The 18,192-nt window shown below is 51.0% G+C and overlaps 1 protein-coding gene across 4 annotated transcripts in view; it reads left to right on the plus strand.

Moving 5' to 3' along the window:
• The window catches only part of WDR4 (WD repeat domain 4), a 33,180-nt gene extending 20,050 nt beyond the window's left edge, over window positions 1–13,130 (plus strand). For all 4 annotated transcript variants that reach the window (XM_045902403.3, XM_045902404.3, XM_064578391.1 and 1 more), the window contains one exon: window positions 827–13,130. In XM_045902403.3, the coding sequence (XP_045758359.1) occupies window positions 827–1,008 (182 nt within the window). In that variant the 3' untranslated portion in view covers window positions 1,009–13,130. The remainder of the gene's footprint in view (window positions 1–826) is intronic.
• Window positions 13,131–18,192: the final 5,062 nt, after the last annotated feature.

Raw genomic sequence — 18,192 nt, forward strand, 5'->3', positions numbered from 1 at the left:
CGGGCTTAGCTTCCCTGAGCTTCTGCAGATAAAACAGCCTGTTCACGGTGCAGGGGTGGGGAAGGTGCAGGGGGAGAGAGCATGGGGAAGGCAGGCCAGCTGAGCTTGAAAGTCACAGGAGGCGTAGGGAAGCCGGAGTGAGTGGGGAGGTCACCGTGTAGGGCACAGGCGGGCACATTGCCGACGGTCCCTATGGAGTTTCTGGCCAGGGTGAGGTCGACCCTGTGGGGCTGGTCTGTGGTCATCATGCCTCTGAACTCTTGACACTTAGATCAGTCCGCATCTGTTACGTTGCTGTGTAACAAGTAACCTGCCATCAGCGGGTGAAAACAACGCCACTTTTTATCTTGCTGTTTGTGTGGGTCCTGAAGCTTAGTGTCCCAGTGCTGTCCTGAGAGGACCACTTCCCTGGCGGTGAGGTCTGATTCCAGGTGCACGAGCAGTTGTTGGCAGCGTGCTGGTCCCTGCAGGCTGCTGGGCCGAGGGCCTCACTCCCTCGCTGGCTGTTGGCTGGAGGCTGCCCTCAGTCCCCAGCACAAGGGCCCCTGTGGGGCGGCTCTCCGCGTGGGGGCAGCTCCACCAGAATGAGCGTGCAAGCCACAGCCCTTGTGCCTCGTCTCCCAGCGGTGACCCGGCTTTGGTGTGTTGTGTTAGAAGCAATCCTAGGTCCGGCTGGCGTGACCACCAGGATGTGGGCCTCGCGGGGGCGCCTCGGAGCAGGCGGTGCAAGTCCACCGCGAGCCCCGGCCAGTCCCGCCGCCCCAGGGCCTCGCAGGCACACGGGTCCCCGTCCCACCCAGTTTCTGTTCTTGTTCCTCCCGCGCAGGTGCGGCTGGCGTGGACGTGGGCTTCAGCGGTCTCTACAAGGCCACCTTTGACAACATGACAGCCTACCTGAGGAAGAAGGAGGAGAGGCTGCAGAAGCGGCGGCAGAACCTGCCCCCTGGGCCCAATGGGCAGGCCAAGAAGATAAAGCCAGGGGAGGCGTCCCTGAGGTGCTCGTCCTAGCCACGCCGACTGTGCTTGCCCCCTCCCTGCCGAAGGCTCCCTTTGGGAAGCAGAAGGGGGATGTCGTTCCCGACCCATGCTTGGTGACAGTCCGGTCCACACCAGCTCAGCACACACGTCGGCCGTCCCAGAGAATGGGTGGGTGTCCTGGGCTCTAGAACTTTCTGCCGCTGCGCAGAGGCTCCCCTGCCTGGTGTCTCGGGCGCCCGCTGGCTGAAGGGAAGCCGTGCCGCGTGTGACTCAGCTAGAGATACTACAAGTGAGTAGTGCAAGTGCCTGGAAGCACTTTTTCTTCATATTGGAGGAAATCGGAACCCGCAGTGGCAGCTGTCGGTGTTGCACTGTTCCCAGAACGCTGGACGCGTTTTCCTCCAGCGAGATCCACATGCCGAACGTGTTTACGGCCGCGCGATAGACACGCTTTGTCCCCGGGTCTCCCTCTGGACGGTGTCCCGCGCTGTCCGGCACAGGGGCCACTGGCCAGGGGGGTGGAGGACTCCGTTCCTCCGTCAGCACCCGCGCTGCTCCCGGGCCGGGTCCCCGCGTGTAAGTGCGGCTGCTGCCGACGTGATGCGGGCTCAGTGGGGGCGCAGGGCACAGACTCGGCTTCTCCCGGGGTGCGCGAGGACCCGGGAGCCCCGGCCGTAACGGAGGTCTGCAGGGAAGTGGTTGCGGCCGGCACGCGCGTGTGATCTCCCTGTGAGCTCTGTGCACACGATGCAGAGACCGGGGGTGTCAAGCGAATTCTAGTCACCACTTAATAAAGATGAGCTTGTGCAGCTTCTGGAAATGTGTAGCAGCAGCATCGGGAACTGATTCCAAAATACACTGAGCAAAACCATCTTTGACGCGTGTACTGTTTGTGACTGAAACGACTCCGTAGTACGAAGAAGCGTTCCTTTGGTGGTTGGGCTTTGTAGTTGTCTCTGCTGCTTTGGTTATCTGTGTTTCTACCCACTTCCTGGTGATTGGTCTCGAATACGGGAAACCCGTGTGTGTCCGCGATGACTTCGGTGAGGGGTTTTTGGGATACTAGAAACAAATGCTTTTGTGTATCAGAAGCTGGAATGCTTCAGCTTTCCCTAAGTGCCTTGTTTTGCTGTACACATTGATCCGAACACAGTGCTGTGTGTGAACTGCTCAGGTCCCTTCCCACGAGGGCAGAAGTGTTTTGTTCAAGGAGCAGAGGGGGCGTGCCTGGGCCAGGATGGGGGTGCTGGGGCCCGGGTCCTCCTGTAGGAGCCTCGTTAGCACTGCCCTGGGCACAGGCAGAGTTCTCTTTGACAGTCTGCTTTGAGATTCTTGGCTTTAGGAGGAACTTTGGTTTGGTCTTTTTGGTGTCTTGTGAAGTGGCCTGCAGGCCAAGGCTTGTCGCTGCCTGGTTTTGTATGGCCTGTGAGCTCGGAATGGCTTTTACGTTTTTAAATGGTTGAAAACAAATTAAAAAAAATAGTATTTCGTGGCATGTGACCGTCATATGCAATTCAGATTCCAGCGTTCTTAAATAAAATTTTGCCGGGACACAGCTGGCCTGTTCGTTAGGTACCGTCTCCGTGTGTTTTGTGCTCCAGCAGCAGGGTGGCCCAGTTGCCCCAGAGACCAAGTGGCTGGCAGAGTCCAAGGTATTTGTGGTCTAGCTCTCACGGAGAAGTTTGCCGATCCTTCTTTAAGATCTCTTTTAAATCTGTAGTGTCTTGTTTTTTTTTTAAAGATTTTGTGGATGTATTTGACAGACACAGCGAGAGAGGGAACACAGGCAGGGGGAGTGGGAGAGGGAGAAGCAGGCTTCCCGCCGAGCAGGGAGCCCGATGCGGGGCTCGATCCCAGGACCCCGGGATCATGACCGGAGCTGAAGGCAGACGCTTAACGACTGAGCCACCCAGGCGCCCCATTAAATCCGTGTAGTTTTAAAATGAACTGGTCCATTTCTTTAAAGACCGAACAAACCGTATTCTTCCGTGTTCACGTTGATCTTCTTTCTCACCAAACATTCATTCGTGTTCTCTGTGGGCAGGTGTCTTTGTAAAACAGGGCCAGGTTGGGAGGGGTCCCTGGGTCACCTGGCCGGAGCTAGGGGCTGTGTAAGGTGGGTCCTCTTGCACCTGATGGGGAGACTCAGACATGCCTGTCAGTACGAGGCCGTGCCGAGCAGCCAGTCAGGATCAGAATGGAGTAGGAGGGGGCCATGGCCATCACCGTCTTTCCCGTGGTTGCTTTCAAATTGCTTTCATTCTTGTCACGGTCACACGTGCACATGACGGAGACCAAACTCTCTTGGCCAACTGATTGTGACAGTGACCCGCTCTGTGCCCTTCTCCCCATCCCGTCTCCCAGCTGCTGCTTTTAGCTCGTTTCTCGTGTTCATCTTGGTACAGCCCATGTCCTCCGCGAGCCCCAGGACTGCCGACAGCAGTGATCACGCCGGCCGATGGGTCGTGCTCCATTGGCCCACACTGGTGCCTCTGTCCCCTGTCTGTCCCAGCACATGCTGACTCGGGCTCCGGCAGCAGGCGGGAGTGGGAGGAGGGAGCACAGCTCCCCCTTCTGCCGCAGCAGCCTTCCCGGGGGGCTGCACCTGTTTGGGGCAGAAGTGGCCTCCTGGTCCCGAAACCCTGTCCATGCCTCTGGAATGAGTCCCTCCATAAGGTGAGGGAGCCATGTTCTCGGGGACCCTGGTAACTAGTCCATACCTGGAGGCCCCCAGCTGCCTCAGACATTTCTTTTTCGGTTGGTCGCTCTGAACCCCGACCTGTGATGACCGTGTGCTGTGTTTGAAGGCTTTTACGTCTCATGCCCACTTTCTCCCGTGGCTGACTTGCTGAGCTCAAAGCAGAGCCTTTTGTTTGTGGTTTCGTTTCGCCTGCTGACCAGCTATGGGAGCCAAGGATTGAGCTTCCTTACACGCCTCTTTAATTTTATTTATCTCCTATTTTCCGCTTTTTTTTAGTTTTTTTTAAGATTTTATTTATTTATTTGACAGAGACACAGCGAGAGCAGGAACAAAAGCAGCAGGAGTGGGAGAGGCAGAAGCAGGCTCTCCCCTCAAGGAGGGAGCCCCATGTGGGACTCGATCCCAGGATCCCGAGATCATGACCTGAGCCGAAGGCAGACGCCTAACGACTGAGCCACCCAGGCACCCTTTTTTTTAGTTTTTATGTATTTTACGTTTTGGGGAGATTCCTTGGGTCTGTTTCATTTATTTAGTTTTTAAAAGATTTATTTTTAAGTGAGCTCTATGCCCAACGTGGGGCTCGAACTTATAATTCTGAGATCAAGAGTCACACGTTCTACTGACTGAACTAGCCAGGCACCCCCAGCTCATGTATTGACTTAAAAAATCTGGTGGTCGTGGGTTGCTTGGGTGGCTCACTCAGTTGGTTAAGCATCCGACTTTTGATTTCGGCTCCTGTCACGATCTCGGGGTCGTGGGATGGAGCCCCGTGTCGGACTCCGTGCTCAGTAGGGAGTCTGCTTGAGATTCTCTCTCTCCCTGTCCCTCTACTCCTCCAGTCGCACGTGCATGGACGCGTGAGCACTCACGTGTGCACTCTCTCTAAATAAATAAAATCTTTTAAAGAAAATCTGGTTGTCCTGTTTCTCAATTCTCAGCACTTTCTTGGCCTGCGTACATTTTGATTCAGCTACAGCTGGAAGGCGCATGTAGAATGCACCAACTAGACGGCTGCCAGCTGAATGCGCATGTGTACCGTGCCCACCGGAAACAGCTGGCGGCCAGGCCAGCAGGTGGCTTGCCTTGTGTTGCTTCAGGCCACTTTGGCTCAGCTCTTTTGGTGATCTGCACTGGGGCTGCGGGTTTTGGATGGTTCACTCTAGTTTCTGTGTACTGTTCCCACAGCAGCATGTCTGTTCCGTCAGTGCGCTTTGGAATAGTTTCCAAATTTTGGCTGCGATGAACATTCTGGTTCTCATCTCTAGGAACATATGTAAACATTTCTGTTAGGTACCTACTCAGGAGAACTGCTGGCTCTTAGTTCTGCAGATGTTTCGTTTAGATGGTACTGCCTGTTACTTCAAACCCCTCACTATGGACTGTAAAATTCGGTGCGTTCTCAACACTCAGCATTTGGGTTGTGGTGGTGGTCAGTTTTGCAAAGGCACAAACTCGGGAGTTACGGCCTGGGGTGTGGGAGCCGGTGAAGCTGCCCACCTCGTGTGCAGACTGAAATTTGATCTTGTTCTCGGCAAGGGCACCTTAAAGAAGCGCTTGGATCGCCTGCTCCGGCGGCTGTCCGCCACAGGCGATGAGGATGCTCAGGCAGCCTGTGAAGAGGCCAACGGGCCCAAGGAGCCGGGGTCTCTTGCCAGTAGCCAGCATCGACTGGCCGGCCCGAGCCAGCCGTTCCGGAGGCGCCTCGCTCTGACGCTGATCTAGAACGCTGTTGTTTCCTACGGCACCGTAGCCTGAACCCTGGATGTGTTGACATGTATTTTTCTAGCTTCCCTTGTGATTTCTTTGATCTGTGGGTTATTTGGAAGTGTAGTTTAGTTTTATAAACATCGAATTTTTCCGGGTTTTTTGTTGTTGTTACGGATTTCTTGTTTTAATTCCATTGTGGTCTCAGAGTATACTTTGATTTCACTCTTTTTAGATTCGTTGAGCCTTGTATGCCATACGGCACGGTGGTTATCTCGCACATACGTGACAAGAGTGCGTGTTCTGTAGTTGTTGGCCGGAGGGTGCTCACGTGGCGTGGTTGGGTCCAGTTGGTGACGGTCTTGGTTGTCCTCAGCTGGAAGAACAGTCCTCCTCCTGATTTTTGTGGTCTTCTATCGATTACTGAAATCCGTATTTAAATGTAAGTGTGGGTTTGTTTAGTTCTCTGTGTCCTACTGGGTTTTGCCTCATATATTTAAAAATCCTGACATTAGTGCCCCCTCACCGAGGAATGTGACATCATCTTGTTGAACGACCTCTTCACGGTTATGAAATGTTCCTTCTCATCCCTAGGTCTGTCTTGTTCTCAGGTTTGGATGGTTGATGCTATAACACAGATGCACATTTCTTCAGTGCGTGTTCGTGGGACCTCTTCCCACCCCTTTGCTTTTCTCAGATGTGTGGATTTATATTTAAAGTGGGCTTGTTGGGGCGCCTGGGTGGCTCAGCTGGTTAAGAGTATGACTTCCACTCAGGTCATGATCCCGGGATCCTGGGATCGAGTCCTGCATCGGGCTCCCTGCTCTGCGGGGAGCCTGCTTCTTCCTCTCCCTCTGCCCCTCCCTCCTGCTTGTGCTCTTTCTCTCTGTCTTGCTCACACACTCTCTCAAAGAAATAAATAAAATCTTAAAAAAAAAAATAAAGCGGGTTTGTTGCAGACAACATATTTTTATGTCCAAAATACTGGATTTCAGTGCAAATACAACCTGAGCCACATAAGTAATTTAGAAATTTCCAGTAGTCATTCTGAAAATTTTCTAAAAAGCAGGTGAAATTAATTTTTGAAAATATAGTTTATTTCGCTGAACACAGCAAAAATATTTCAACATGGGCTCTGTATAATTACTCATGAACTATTTTATTTTCTATTTCTAATGTTAGTTGTTGGAAATCTGGTGTGTATTTCATGCTCTAGTACCCTTCCAGCTTTGATGAGCCGCGTCTCAATGCTTGGTGGCCCCGCCTGGCCGCTGGTGTTCCAAGGGGACATAGGCCATTTATGTGCAGTTAACCTTCATTGCTATGGGGTCTGCTGTCATCTTGTCACTTGTTTTCTCCTTGTCCCGTGCGTTTTGTTCCCTTCTCTTTCCCAGCTTCCTTTGGTATGAATCGAATAGTTCTTTAATATCCCATTTTATTGCATTCTTGGGTTTATTAACTATAGACCTGTTTTCCTTTTTTAGCGATTAGCGTTGAAATATGCAGCTTTCAATTCTCATGGCCTGCCTTCGAATGATACTGTACCACGTTCCCCTCCTGTTCTCCAGCTGTCGAAGTGTGTGGCAGGCCCAGCACCGCGACCTTAGGCCAGCTGGCCAGTGTGGCCCTTGGCCGGTGTTGCCCAGTGGTTGCCCAGACCAGGGGGAGACTCCCCCTGACCGAGGAGTGGCTCCCGCCCAGGCAGTTCGGGGCGGCACAGGTGTAAAGCACCTGCTTTCCTCTGGCAGTCTGGAGTTTTCGTGCATGGCAGGCAGAGGCTCAGTGAAAACGCTGGGCACCAGGTCTCACGCGCATCTCTGGCCACGACACTTCACAATTGTCACCACTCTCTGTTGGCACGAAGCCCATCACGTGTCCACTGTTGGCACTTGTGCCTCGTGTCCCCAGACTTCCATCTCGTGTGCCTTTTCCCTGTGCTGACGGTGCTCTGTCTTTCTCTGTAGTCAATCCCAGCCGTCAGTGTGATGACGGGCTGAGCCCTGGGGTCCTTCCAGGGAATCGCAGACCGGACGTGTCTCAGGGGCCCCGAGACTGTCGTCACACACCGAATTCCATTTATGTGTAAAATCTTCAACACACCGTAATTATCTTTGCTTTATCCCCGTCCTGTCCCCTACAGCAGGTGGTCTCATGTGGAGCTATTTAATTGAAGTAATTAAAATCAAATGAGAATTGAAATTCACTTCCTCAGTCCCACTAGTCGTGTTCCTTGGGCTCAGCAGCCCAGTGCGGCCCGTGTCCACCACGCTGGGCAGCCCGGGAAGAGCCTGTCTCTGCCGTTGCAGGAGGCGCTGCTGGACGGCAGTGTTCTCAGGAGATTGGAAAGGAGAAAAAAGTTACATTTTCCTACACGTTTACCGTTTGCAGGGCTGTTTATTCCTTTGTGTAGATGCACTTTATCGCAGCTCACCTGCTAAGGAGTCCTAAAAAAAAAACAAGCCAACTTTTCTCACCTTAGCTTTATTTTTATTTTTTATTTTTTTAAAGATTTTATTTATTTGACAGAGAGAAACAGTGAGAGAGGGAACACAAGCAGGGGGAGTGGGAGAGGGAGAAGCAGGCTTCCCACCGAGCAGGGAGCCCAATGCGGGGCTCCATCCCAGGACCCTGGGACCATGACCTGAGCCGAAGGCAGACGCTTAACGACTGAGCCACCCAGGCGCCCCATCACCTTAGCTTTAAAAATCTTTTTACCTTGAGATAATTGTGCATTAGCAGGCAGCTGTTAGATTAAAAAATCCAGGAGGTCCCATCTTCCTTGACCGTTTCCCCCAAGGACGACTCACTGTGTGATTACAGGAGAGGCTCAGCCAGGCGGTGGACGTGGGCCTCACATCCCTCCTCAGATTTCCTCCATTCTGCATGTGCTCATCTGTGTGCGGTGTACGTTCTCTGCAGTATTTTCTCACCTACGGATTCGTGTGAACGCTGTGGTCAGGGGACAGCATCGACGTTCCCATCACCCACGTCCCCCGGGCTGCCCAGTGTCGCCATTGCGCCTCCCGCCTGCCCTGCCCCGCTGAGCGGTCCTCCGTGTCCGTTATCACTGCTTTCAAGAATTTGATACTTGAATTCTTGGGACCATGCAGCGTGCAAGCTTTTGAGGTTGGCTTCTTTCCCTCAGTACAGTTCTCTGAAGACTCGTGCAAGTTGTGGGTTTTGTCAACAGTCGATTCTTTGTTAATGGCACTGGAACATTCTGCCGTGTGCGTGAGTTCCTTGTTTGTTCTGGCTCCTGCGCGCTGTGCCTCCTGGTGGCCTGTGGGCATGAGGCGCTTCCCGTGTTTGACGATCATCCATGAAGCTGCTGTGGATATTTGCGGGAGTGTGTGTGTGAATGTGTGTCCCTTTCACTGGGATGAAGCCCCAGAGTGCAACTGAGGGGGGTCTAGAGCACGCGGAGCTTTGTTAGCACCACGCTGTTTCCCCGAGTGGCTGTACCATTTTATGTCCCTACCGCCTGGGTGTGGCCGACCCAGTTTCTCTGCATCTTCACCAGCGTTTGGTGTGTCCCTGTTTTTTTTTTTTTTTTTAAAGATTTTATTTATGTATTTGACAGAGACACAGTGAGAGAGAGAACACAAGCAGGGGGAGTGGGAGAGGGAGAAGCAGGCTTCCCGCCAAGCAGGGAGCCCGATGCGGGGCTCGATCCCAGGACCCTGGGATCATGACTTGAGCTGAAGGCAGACCGCTTAATGACTGAGCCACCCAGGCGCCCCAATGGTGTATCCCTGTTTTAAATTTTAGCCATGTGATGGGTGTGCAGTGTTACCTTATTGTGGCTCTAATTTTCATTTCCCTGATGGCGGTGGTGGCGACCGTCTGTGGACGAGCTTGGGTGTCCTCTGTGCGTCCTCAGTGAGATGTCTGATCTCGACACACGTCATTTTCTTTTCCTTTCTCTTTTTAAATTTTTAATTTAAATTCAATTGAGTTAACATACCATGCATTGCTAGTTTCGGGGTAGAGTTTAGTGATTCATCAGCTGCATATATCACGCAGTGCTCATTCCGCAAGTGCCCTCCTTATGGCCCTCAGCTGTCATTTTCTAACAGACTGTGTTTTACTACTGAGTTCTGCGAGTCCTTTAGTATAAAGTTCTTTGCCAGAAACATGGTTTACAAAACTCTCTGCGTGTGATTGGTCTTTTCATCTCCTTCACACAGGGTTTTCAGCAGAGCAAATGTATTGAAATTCGTTGGGATCCGGTTTATCTGCTTTTCCTTTGATGGGTGGTGCTTTTGGTATCAAGTCTAAGAACTCTGCTGAGACTTAGATCCTAGAAGTTTTCTCCTAGGAGTCTTCTAAAAGTTTCATGATTTTACATTTTACATTTAAGTCCCTGACCCATTATGAGCTCACTTTTATGGACAAGCACCTGCCCAGCACCATGTATTGGGAAGGCTACTGACTGCTTCTGTGGCCTTCACTGTGGACAGATACTTTCACTGGATATAGTTCGAGGTGGATAGTTTAAAAAGACTTCATTTTGTTAGCAGTGTTCCCGCCTTGTCTCCTGGCCTGATAGGTTCCTCCAGCGGTCTGTTTCCTTCTGTGCCAGTTACTGACACGTTGCCTCCAGGGCCCGGGCGTCCTGCTTTGCCTGGCTCTGTGACCCTGCCGCTGGACTCCGTAAAGTTTTTTTTTGTTTCTTGGCACGATGACAAGCTTGGTCGGTAGAGAGAGCTGGGGATTCAGTGCCGGAGGACTGGCTGCTGCTCTGGGTTCCAGTGTTTTCTTCCCAGGCTCCTGGGGTGTGTGCCTGCCAGAGCACGGGGGATGCTCCATGACACCCAGGTAGTGGGCGGCTTCCCGGTGGGTCTGCATGGCACCCCATGGGAGGCTTCCGGCTTGTGTCCTGGCACCCTCAGCTCCTAGTTGGTCCGTCTTGCTGGTGCCCCGGCGGGCGGCTTCCCAGCAAGTCTTGGGGTACCCTGGCAGGAGGCTTTCGATCCCCGGCAAAGTCCACCAGCCGGTACATCACAGCTGCGCCTTCCAATGGGGCTCGACTCTTGGCCTTGGTGGGATGCTAGGACTGTGGCTGAGGTCCGGTGCTTCTCCACGTTTGTTCCTTCCAGGACCCTCTGTCACAGCTCTGGAGGTGGTGGCTGCTCCCAGACCTCACATTCCTCTCTTCTCTGCAGTTGGTTTACGCTTCAGTGGAGAACCTGTTACTATTCAATAGGTCTTTATATTAGATTTTTTCTTTTTCCAGATTATTTGTGTGGTTTCTATCTCTTGACTGATACACCTTCTTTTTTTCCCCCCAACATAAGTGAAAATGCATCGTTTTTTTTTTCTGGCTGCTTTTAAGATTTTTCTCTTCATCAGTGGTTTTCTGTAATTTGATTATGATTAGCTTTGGGGGGGTGTGTTTATCGTGTTTACGGCTTGTTGAGTTTGTTAGACCTGTGGATTTGAAGTTTTTATCAAATTTGGAAATTCCAGCTATTATTCTTCAAATATCTCACTTTCCCCATCTTGTGCAGTCTGCAGTTCGGGTTCTTGTGTTTCAGACTGTTGGGTGTGGACACACCCCAGTCGGCAAGCCTCTGTCGGTGAGCCTCAGCTCTTCTGCTTCAGGCTGTTTTCTGTTGGTGCCTCATTTCGGGTACATTCTGTTTCTACACCTTCAGGTTCCCTGATCTCTTCTGTGGCATCTCAGCTGCTGTTAATCCAAGGCCGAGTATTTTCTGTATCATACTGTAACTTTCACGAGGGCCCCGTTGGCTCAGCCGGTGGAGCCTATAACTCTTGATCTTGGGGTTGTGAGTTCGAGCCCCATGTTGGGTATAGAGAACACTTAAAAATAAAATCCTTTAAAAAAAGAAAGATACTGTAATTTTCATCTTTGTAAGTTTGCTTTTTATTATCTTGTATTTTTTTATTTTGCTTTTTAAAAAATGTTTTCCATTTCTCTTCTGCTCATGCTCACTAAAAAAAAAAATCCTTGAACATTTGAGCCCGTTTAGAATAATTGCTTTCCTTTTCTGCTAATTCCTTTGTGTTTGACACTTTGGGGTCTGCTTCTATTGACTGTTTATTTTCTGCTTATAGGACACATACAGGGACTTGAGTACATCTAAAAAGTTTCTGATTGACTGCCTGATGCCATGGTGTCTTCATGGTGGAGTGCTGAAATTTGTTATATTCCTTTAAAGAACATTCGCTTGCTCTGGTAGGCAGGCACGCTGTGGATGAAGCCAGTCCTTTGAGTTCCTTGGGGGTTGGATCTGGAGTAGTCCCACCTCTGAGGTGCCATCCACCTGGTGTCCCTGCTGGACACCCTGCAAGTTCAGTGAAGTCCATGCACTGGCCGGAAGGGATGCATGGAGATTGTTACCAGAACTCACTTTCCCTGGCCTCGTGGGGGTGCAGCCATGTGTGAGGACCCCTCTCTTAGGCGCTCTGGCCCAGATTTGAGCTGCCTTGCCTGAGTTCCAGTCTCCACCTTGACTCAGGAGGTCGTTGCTCTTCCTGTGCTGCAGTTAGGAGTTACTTCTAGGTGCAGATCCTCGCGGATGTGGCCTTTCGTAGGAACTGCTGACCCACGCTCTTCCAGTTGGTTATGATGGAAGGGCTGTCGTGCTCCCTGTGGTCAGAGGCAGAAGTTTTTATTGCAGTTTTAATTTACATTTATCTGGTGGTAAGTGAGATAGAGCATCTTTACTTGAGCTGTCTGTGAATAATCTTTGCCTGGTTCTTCGGTGTACTTTGTGGAGAGTGGGGGACTGAGTTGAAAGTGATCTTTCTAGCCTCTCATCTGTTGTATGAATTGCAAATTTTTTCCATTTTTCCTTTTGGCTTTTTTTTTTCCAAGATTTTATTTGTTTGACAGAGAAAGAGAGTACAAGCAGAGGCAGCATCAAGCAGATGGAGAGGGAGAAACAGACTCCCCACTGAGCAGGGAGCCCGGTGTGGGGGGCTCGATCCCAGGACCCCAGGATCATGACCTGAGCCGAAGTCAGTTACTTAACTGACTGAGCAACCGTGGCGCCCCTCCTTTTGGCTTTTTAAATGTCGTTTGCTTTTTAGTTTTATTATTTTTTAAAAAGTATTATTTTTTTTAAAAGATCTTATTTATTTGACAGAGAGAGACACAGCGAGAGAGGGAACACAAGCAGGGGGAGTGGGAAAAGGAGAAACAGGCTTCTTGCTGAGCAGGGAGCCCGATGCGGGGCTCAATCCCAGGTCCCTGGGATCATGACTTGAGCCGAAGACAGACGCTTAATGACTGAGCCACCCAGGCGCCCCTGTTGTTTGCTTTTTAGTACAGATTTTTTTTTTTTTTTTGTAGCCAAATTTACCCATCTTTTTATTTCTGATTTCTGGGTATCGTACTGTATTCAGAAAGATTTTCTCCGCTCTGTGTACCTTTGAAGAAGTCTGTTTAGGAAGGGGGGACGGCAGTGTGGGACGGAGGGCAGGACCATCACCCCTGCCACCATGAGGGGATGGGAGCCCGATGGGAGGCCAACATGCACAAAGACTGATTCCAACGTGCACAAAGACTGATTCCACGTCAGAAGCTGTTCCGTTTTTTCCCCCCAATCCTGGCTTTTTACTGTGAAATGGAAGCAGAGTGGCACTTTCTAGGAGTTTCAGTGGGGTTTGCCAGTTTTTGAAGCAGAAAATTGCAAGCCCTACATTTGGCGTTATGCTTTGCTGGTTCCAATTACGTGACAAAGAAATGAAAAAACTAGAATAATAAAGCTGTTTTCATGGCTCCTCTGGTTTTTGCTTTTTTGCTGGCTTGCCGGGAGAGGGAAGATGTCTGGAGGGGAAAGCGCCTGCCAGGGGGCCTGGCAGGCCTGCAGGGGCAGGGATCTGTATCCGTGTGCCCCGCCGGGTGGTTCGTGTGCGTCAGCGCGTGCAGGGACAATGACGACAAAGGAGGTGCTCCCGCGAGCCTGCAGTTCCAGGGCCAGTCATTTCAGGTCTGTGCTCTCTGAGGGGACGGCACACAGACTATCAGAGGGGGACACCAGCAGAGCGGGAAAGCCACCTCACAGACCACTCGTCGCAGAGCCTCTGCTCCTTGTACGAAATATGCTGATGAAAGAAAATGAAGTGGTTTTTACGAATCAGTGCAAAGTGCTACTTCATGCTTTCGGCTTGTTTTACGAAGCAAACAAGGAAGACACTGTCCTTCACTTAAGATCATGTGATCGTTTGCTTCTGTTCTCCAGCTTTCTTTATCTGACCCCAAGAGCAGAAATAGCAGGTCCCCCCACATGCTGGCCCTATGCCCAGTTAAACTTGTCAGATTGGGTCTGGCTTATGGTGCAGCATGCTCATGGTCCCTATGGTGCAGCGTGCTCACGGTCCCCATAGCCCTGGGTGCTCGAGGTCCCCGCGGTGCAGCGTGCTCACGGTCCCCATAGCCCTGGGTGCTCGAGGTCCCCGCGGTGCAGCGTGCTCACGGTCCCCATAGCCCTGGGTGCTCGAGGTCCCCGCGGTGCAGCGTGCTCACGGTCCCCATAGCCCTGGGTGCTCGAGGTCCCCGCGGTGCAGCGTGCTCACGGTCCCCATAGCCCTGGGTGCTCGAGGTCCCCGCGGTGCAGCGTGCTCACGGTCCCCATAGCCCTGGGTGCTCGAGGTCCCCGCGGTGCAGCGTGCTCACGGTCCCCATAGCCCTGGGTGCTCGAGGTCCCCGCGGTGCAGCGTGCTCACGGTCCCCATAGCCCTGGGTGCTCGAGGTCCCCGCGGTGCAGCGTGCTCACGGTCCCCATAGCCCTGGGTGCTCGAGGTCCCCGCGGTGTAGCGTGCTCACGGTCCCCATAGCCCTGGGTGCTCGAGGTCCCCATGGTGCAGCGTGCTCACAGTCCCTATGGCACAGTGTGGTGATGTCCCTTATGCTGATGGTCCCTGTAGCGCGGTGTGCTCACAGTCCTCGCGGCGCTGTGTGCCCAGGGTCCCTGTATTTTTGCCGTTGGTTCCTGGTGTGAAACTTGCTTTGAACCTAAGAAAGTGAAATATCCAGAGGTCTGTAAAGCCAGTACCACAGATGTAAGTAAGTGCTTGTTGGAAAGCGGGTCATTGCACACACCGCGAATAGCACGATGTTAAAAATATGTATACATACTGGTAGAGTTATTAAGAAACTACCCCAGAAAAACCACAGGTCCAGATCATCATAAGGGAATTCTACCAAACTTCAAAGACCAGAGCGTCCTAGTGTGTCATAGAATATTCCAGGTTGAAAAGGAAGGAAAACTTCCTAATTATTTTAGGAAGCAAGTGTACTTTGATACTTAAACCAGCTAAAGACAGTATAAAGGAAAAAAATCACCATATACCGGTATGAGTGATGAATATTAGTGCAAACACAGTAAATGTTAGCAGCCGGCGTCCAGCAGCACATAAGAGTAATACCCCATGATTGAGTGGGATTTATCCTCAGAATGTAAGGTTGGTTCGAAATTAGGAAATCTATTCATATAATGTATTAACACATCTGAGGAAAAAACTCACACACTTATCTTCATAAATACCAGTCTTTTACGAAACTCAATATTCTTGATAAAAATAGTTAAGAAAATGGGAATTGAGAGATACTTTCTGAACAGATCGTAGTGAAGTACACGTGTGATCTGGCATTTTAGCCGTGTTCGGGTGTGCGGTTCAGTGGTGTTAAGCACCTTGGCATCGTTGTGCAGCCTTCCGAAGGATACGTCCTTGGCCCGATAACAAGAACTGTACACCTTCGGCCTGAAGCCTGCGTCTCACTGTGGGAAGAGACCAGAGGCATTTCCACCGAGATCAGGAACAGGGCGAGAGCGCCTGCCCCGCTTCTGTCCGGTGTCGCCCTGGGGGGGTTTATCCGGTGCAACTGCACAAGGGGAGGCAATCACAGGCATCACAATTGGTGAAGAAGAAGTAAAACCATCTCTTTTTGTAGATGACATGATGGTGTATCTGGAAAACCCCAGAGAATCCATGATCTAACTCACCAGAAGTCAGGGAAGTAACTGGATACAAAATTAACAAAAAATAGCTTTCATATACCTGAACAATAACTAGAAGATATAACAGAAAAATTCCATTTACAATAGCAACAAAGAAGAGTTTGCTTAGAAATGAAACCCAGAAATGTGCAGACCTCTATAATGAAAATTTTGAAAGTCTTTGAAGACCCTAAAATAGACTTGAGCAAATGGAAAGACATCTCTGCTCTTGGATAGGATGGCTAAACTTTATAAATATGTCTCTTTGCCCTAATTTTATAAATTTAAAGTAAGCCCCATAAAAATATTAGCTATTTTCCGGAGTTGGCAAGTGAAGTTCATGTGGAACGTCAAACATAACAGAAGTAGCCAGGGAAGCAGGAGAAGAGCTGGAGAAACAACGAGGGGGACTGACCCTCCTCACATTGGCATGCGTGGGTCTCTAACCACAGCTGTAGCACAGGCACGTGTATGAACAGACCAGCGGAGTGGGAAGAATCTGCAGAGTGGCCCCAGCGATGTGGACGTTGAGTGTATGACAAGGTGGTGTCTCAGGTCACTGGGTAAGGAGGACTTTTTTTTTCTTTAATGGCGCTGGAACAGCTGGATTGTCATTTGGAAAAAAAAAAAAATTAGATGCCACCTCAGCCCATACACAAGAGTGAAATCAAAATGATTAGGAAGTAAAGAAAGAAACCACACAATGGATTTCTTGTTAACCAATGTAGGGCAAGTCTAACGATGAGTCAGAATCCAGAGGCAATAAGAAAAGGGACTGATAAATTTGACAACATACAAATAAAAACTTCTTGCTTGGCAGAAAAGACTAGAAACAGTAAATACTGACAGAGTGGTAGGAAAAATAATTTGCAGCGCATTGTCTCTTTGTTCCTTTGTGAAACATGTGACTTCTAAAGAGCTGTTAAAAGAAATGAGAGATAGGACCCAAAACCAGGTGAGGTGGGAAAAGGACATGAAGAATTAATTTACAAAAAGATACGATAACGACTTTCCAACATGAAAAAGGATCTAGACTCACTCCTACCTAGAAGAATGCTGGATGAAAGGACAATGAAGTAATATTTCTTTTTTTTTTTTAATTTAAAGATTTTTATTTATTTAACAGAGAGAGAGAGAGCACAAGCAGGCAGAGCGGCAGACAGAGGGAGAGGGAGAAGCAGGCTCTCTGCCGAGCAGGGAGCCCAGTGCGGGACTCGATCCCAGACCCTGGGATCATGACCTGAGCCGAAGGCAGCCACTTAACTGACTGAGCCACCCACGCGCCCCTGGAGTAGTATTTCTTACCAGATTCCCAAAGCGGACGTACAGCAAGAGCACCCTGTTGGTGAGGCTTGGGGGAAACAGGCCCTCTCCATGTCGCTGGTGGAATGCAAAGCGACACAGTTCTGGCGGGAAGCTGGCAAGACCTGAGAAACTACACCTGCACCCCGGCTTCTTGGGATCTACCCCTGGGATACTCGTCCACCAGTGTGAAAATACACACCACAAGGTGGTGAGCGTGACTCGGCATCGCAGCGTTGGAAACCGTCAGTACCCGTCCCCGGGAGAGTGGTGACAGGAACCCCGGCGTGCCTGCACCGTGATCAGGCGCAGCGCTAACGGTGGCGGGGCGGGAGGGTCTCTGTGAACCGTCCGGTTAGCGTTACTAACAGGACGTTGCGTGGAAGGGTGGCGGGCACAAGCGTGTCAACGGCAGGCTGCCTGCACGTGAGAAGGGTGGTGGTTGAAGGAAATGCACAGCATCAGCGCGTTTGTGCGACAGAAATACAGGAAGGATGAACTGGAAACTGAAGGGACTGGTGGGTTACCGGTGGGGGTGGGAAGAAGGGGACTAGAAATGGAGGAGCAGAGATGAAGGCAGTCCGTGAAAAGCAGGCAGGATGTGGGGGAAGTGACATGCGAAGAGATGAGGCTACCTCTCTTACAAGGAGTAACGAGCCCTCCGAAGGGGGTGGGGAAGGAAAGAACCACGGTGTTTTGACTGGATGCGGAAGTTGAAGGACATAAAGGACCAGCTGAAATACTGTACCGTAGAAAGTAAGTTGGTTTCACACGGGGCTGCGGGTCAGCAGGACTGAGGCGGTGTGCACACTAGGCTGGAATGAACACGTAAGTGCACAGTGGACGAGGGGTCCGGTTTCTCGCTGTCGGGCAAGAAGTTACAAGTAGGGAAGAGCAGGGCTGCGCGGGGTGGGTGGTGTTGGATTGCAGTCAGGCACCGCTGTGAATCTGCTTTCAGTGCATGCGTCCACACATACAGAATTAGGGACGTGTGCATGTGCTGCGGTTAGTGTGTGTATGTGTGGGTTCGAGCTCTTTTTGCTCAGTGACACTAACGTCCATTCTCCATGAGCACCGCCCCCCCCCCCCAGCACCCAAATCTTGGCTTTTCAGCACCGTTTTCCAGTATAAGAAAGCAGGGATCCTTGGAGAACTGGTCGATGCCGGGTGGGGGCAGGGAAGAGCGCCGGAGCATCTCGTGGAACCAGAAGACAGGAAGTGCTCGAAAGAGACGGGTGCTGTTGAAAGCACCCGGGAGCCCACCTGAAGGCGCTCCCAGTGGCCGAAGCCGGAACGCTTTGAAGATGATAAAGGATAGAATTGGATTATAACCCAAGCATAAACACAAACACCCATAAATCCCTGCTGACGCAATCACCAAAAACAAACAGCCGGTGGAGAAGGGCAGTTTCTCCTGACGGAAGAACTCCAGCTAATAAGTGTAGGGCAGAGAGCCCCGAAGTCTCCCCACACCCCGCAGCAATGGTCACTGCTGGCAAGACCGCCGGTGGCCGAGCGGTGCTGAGGGCAAAAGTGTGA

Source organism: Mirounga angustirostris, unplaced genomic scaffold (assembly GCF_029215605.1).
Source record: "Mirounga angustirostris isolate CCGP_5_RB_7025 unplaced genomic scaffold, mMirAng1.0.hap1 SCAF_1, whole genome shotgun sequence".
Classification (NCBI taxonomy): domain Eukaryota; kingdom Metazoa; phylum Chordata; class Mammalia; order Carnivora; family Phocidae; genus Mirounga; species Mirounga angustirostris.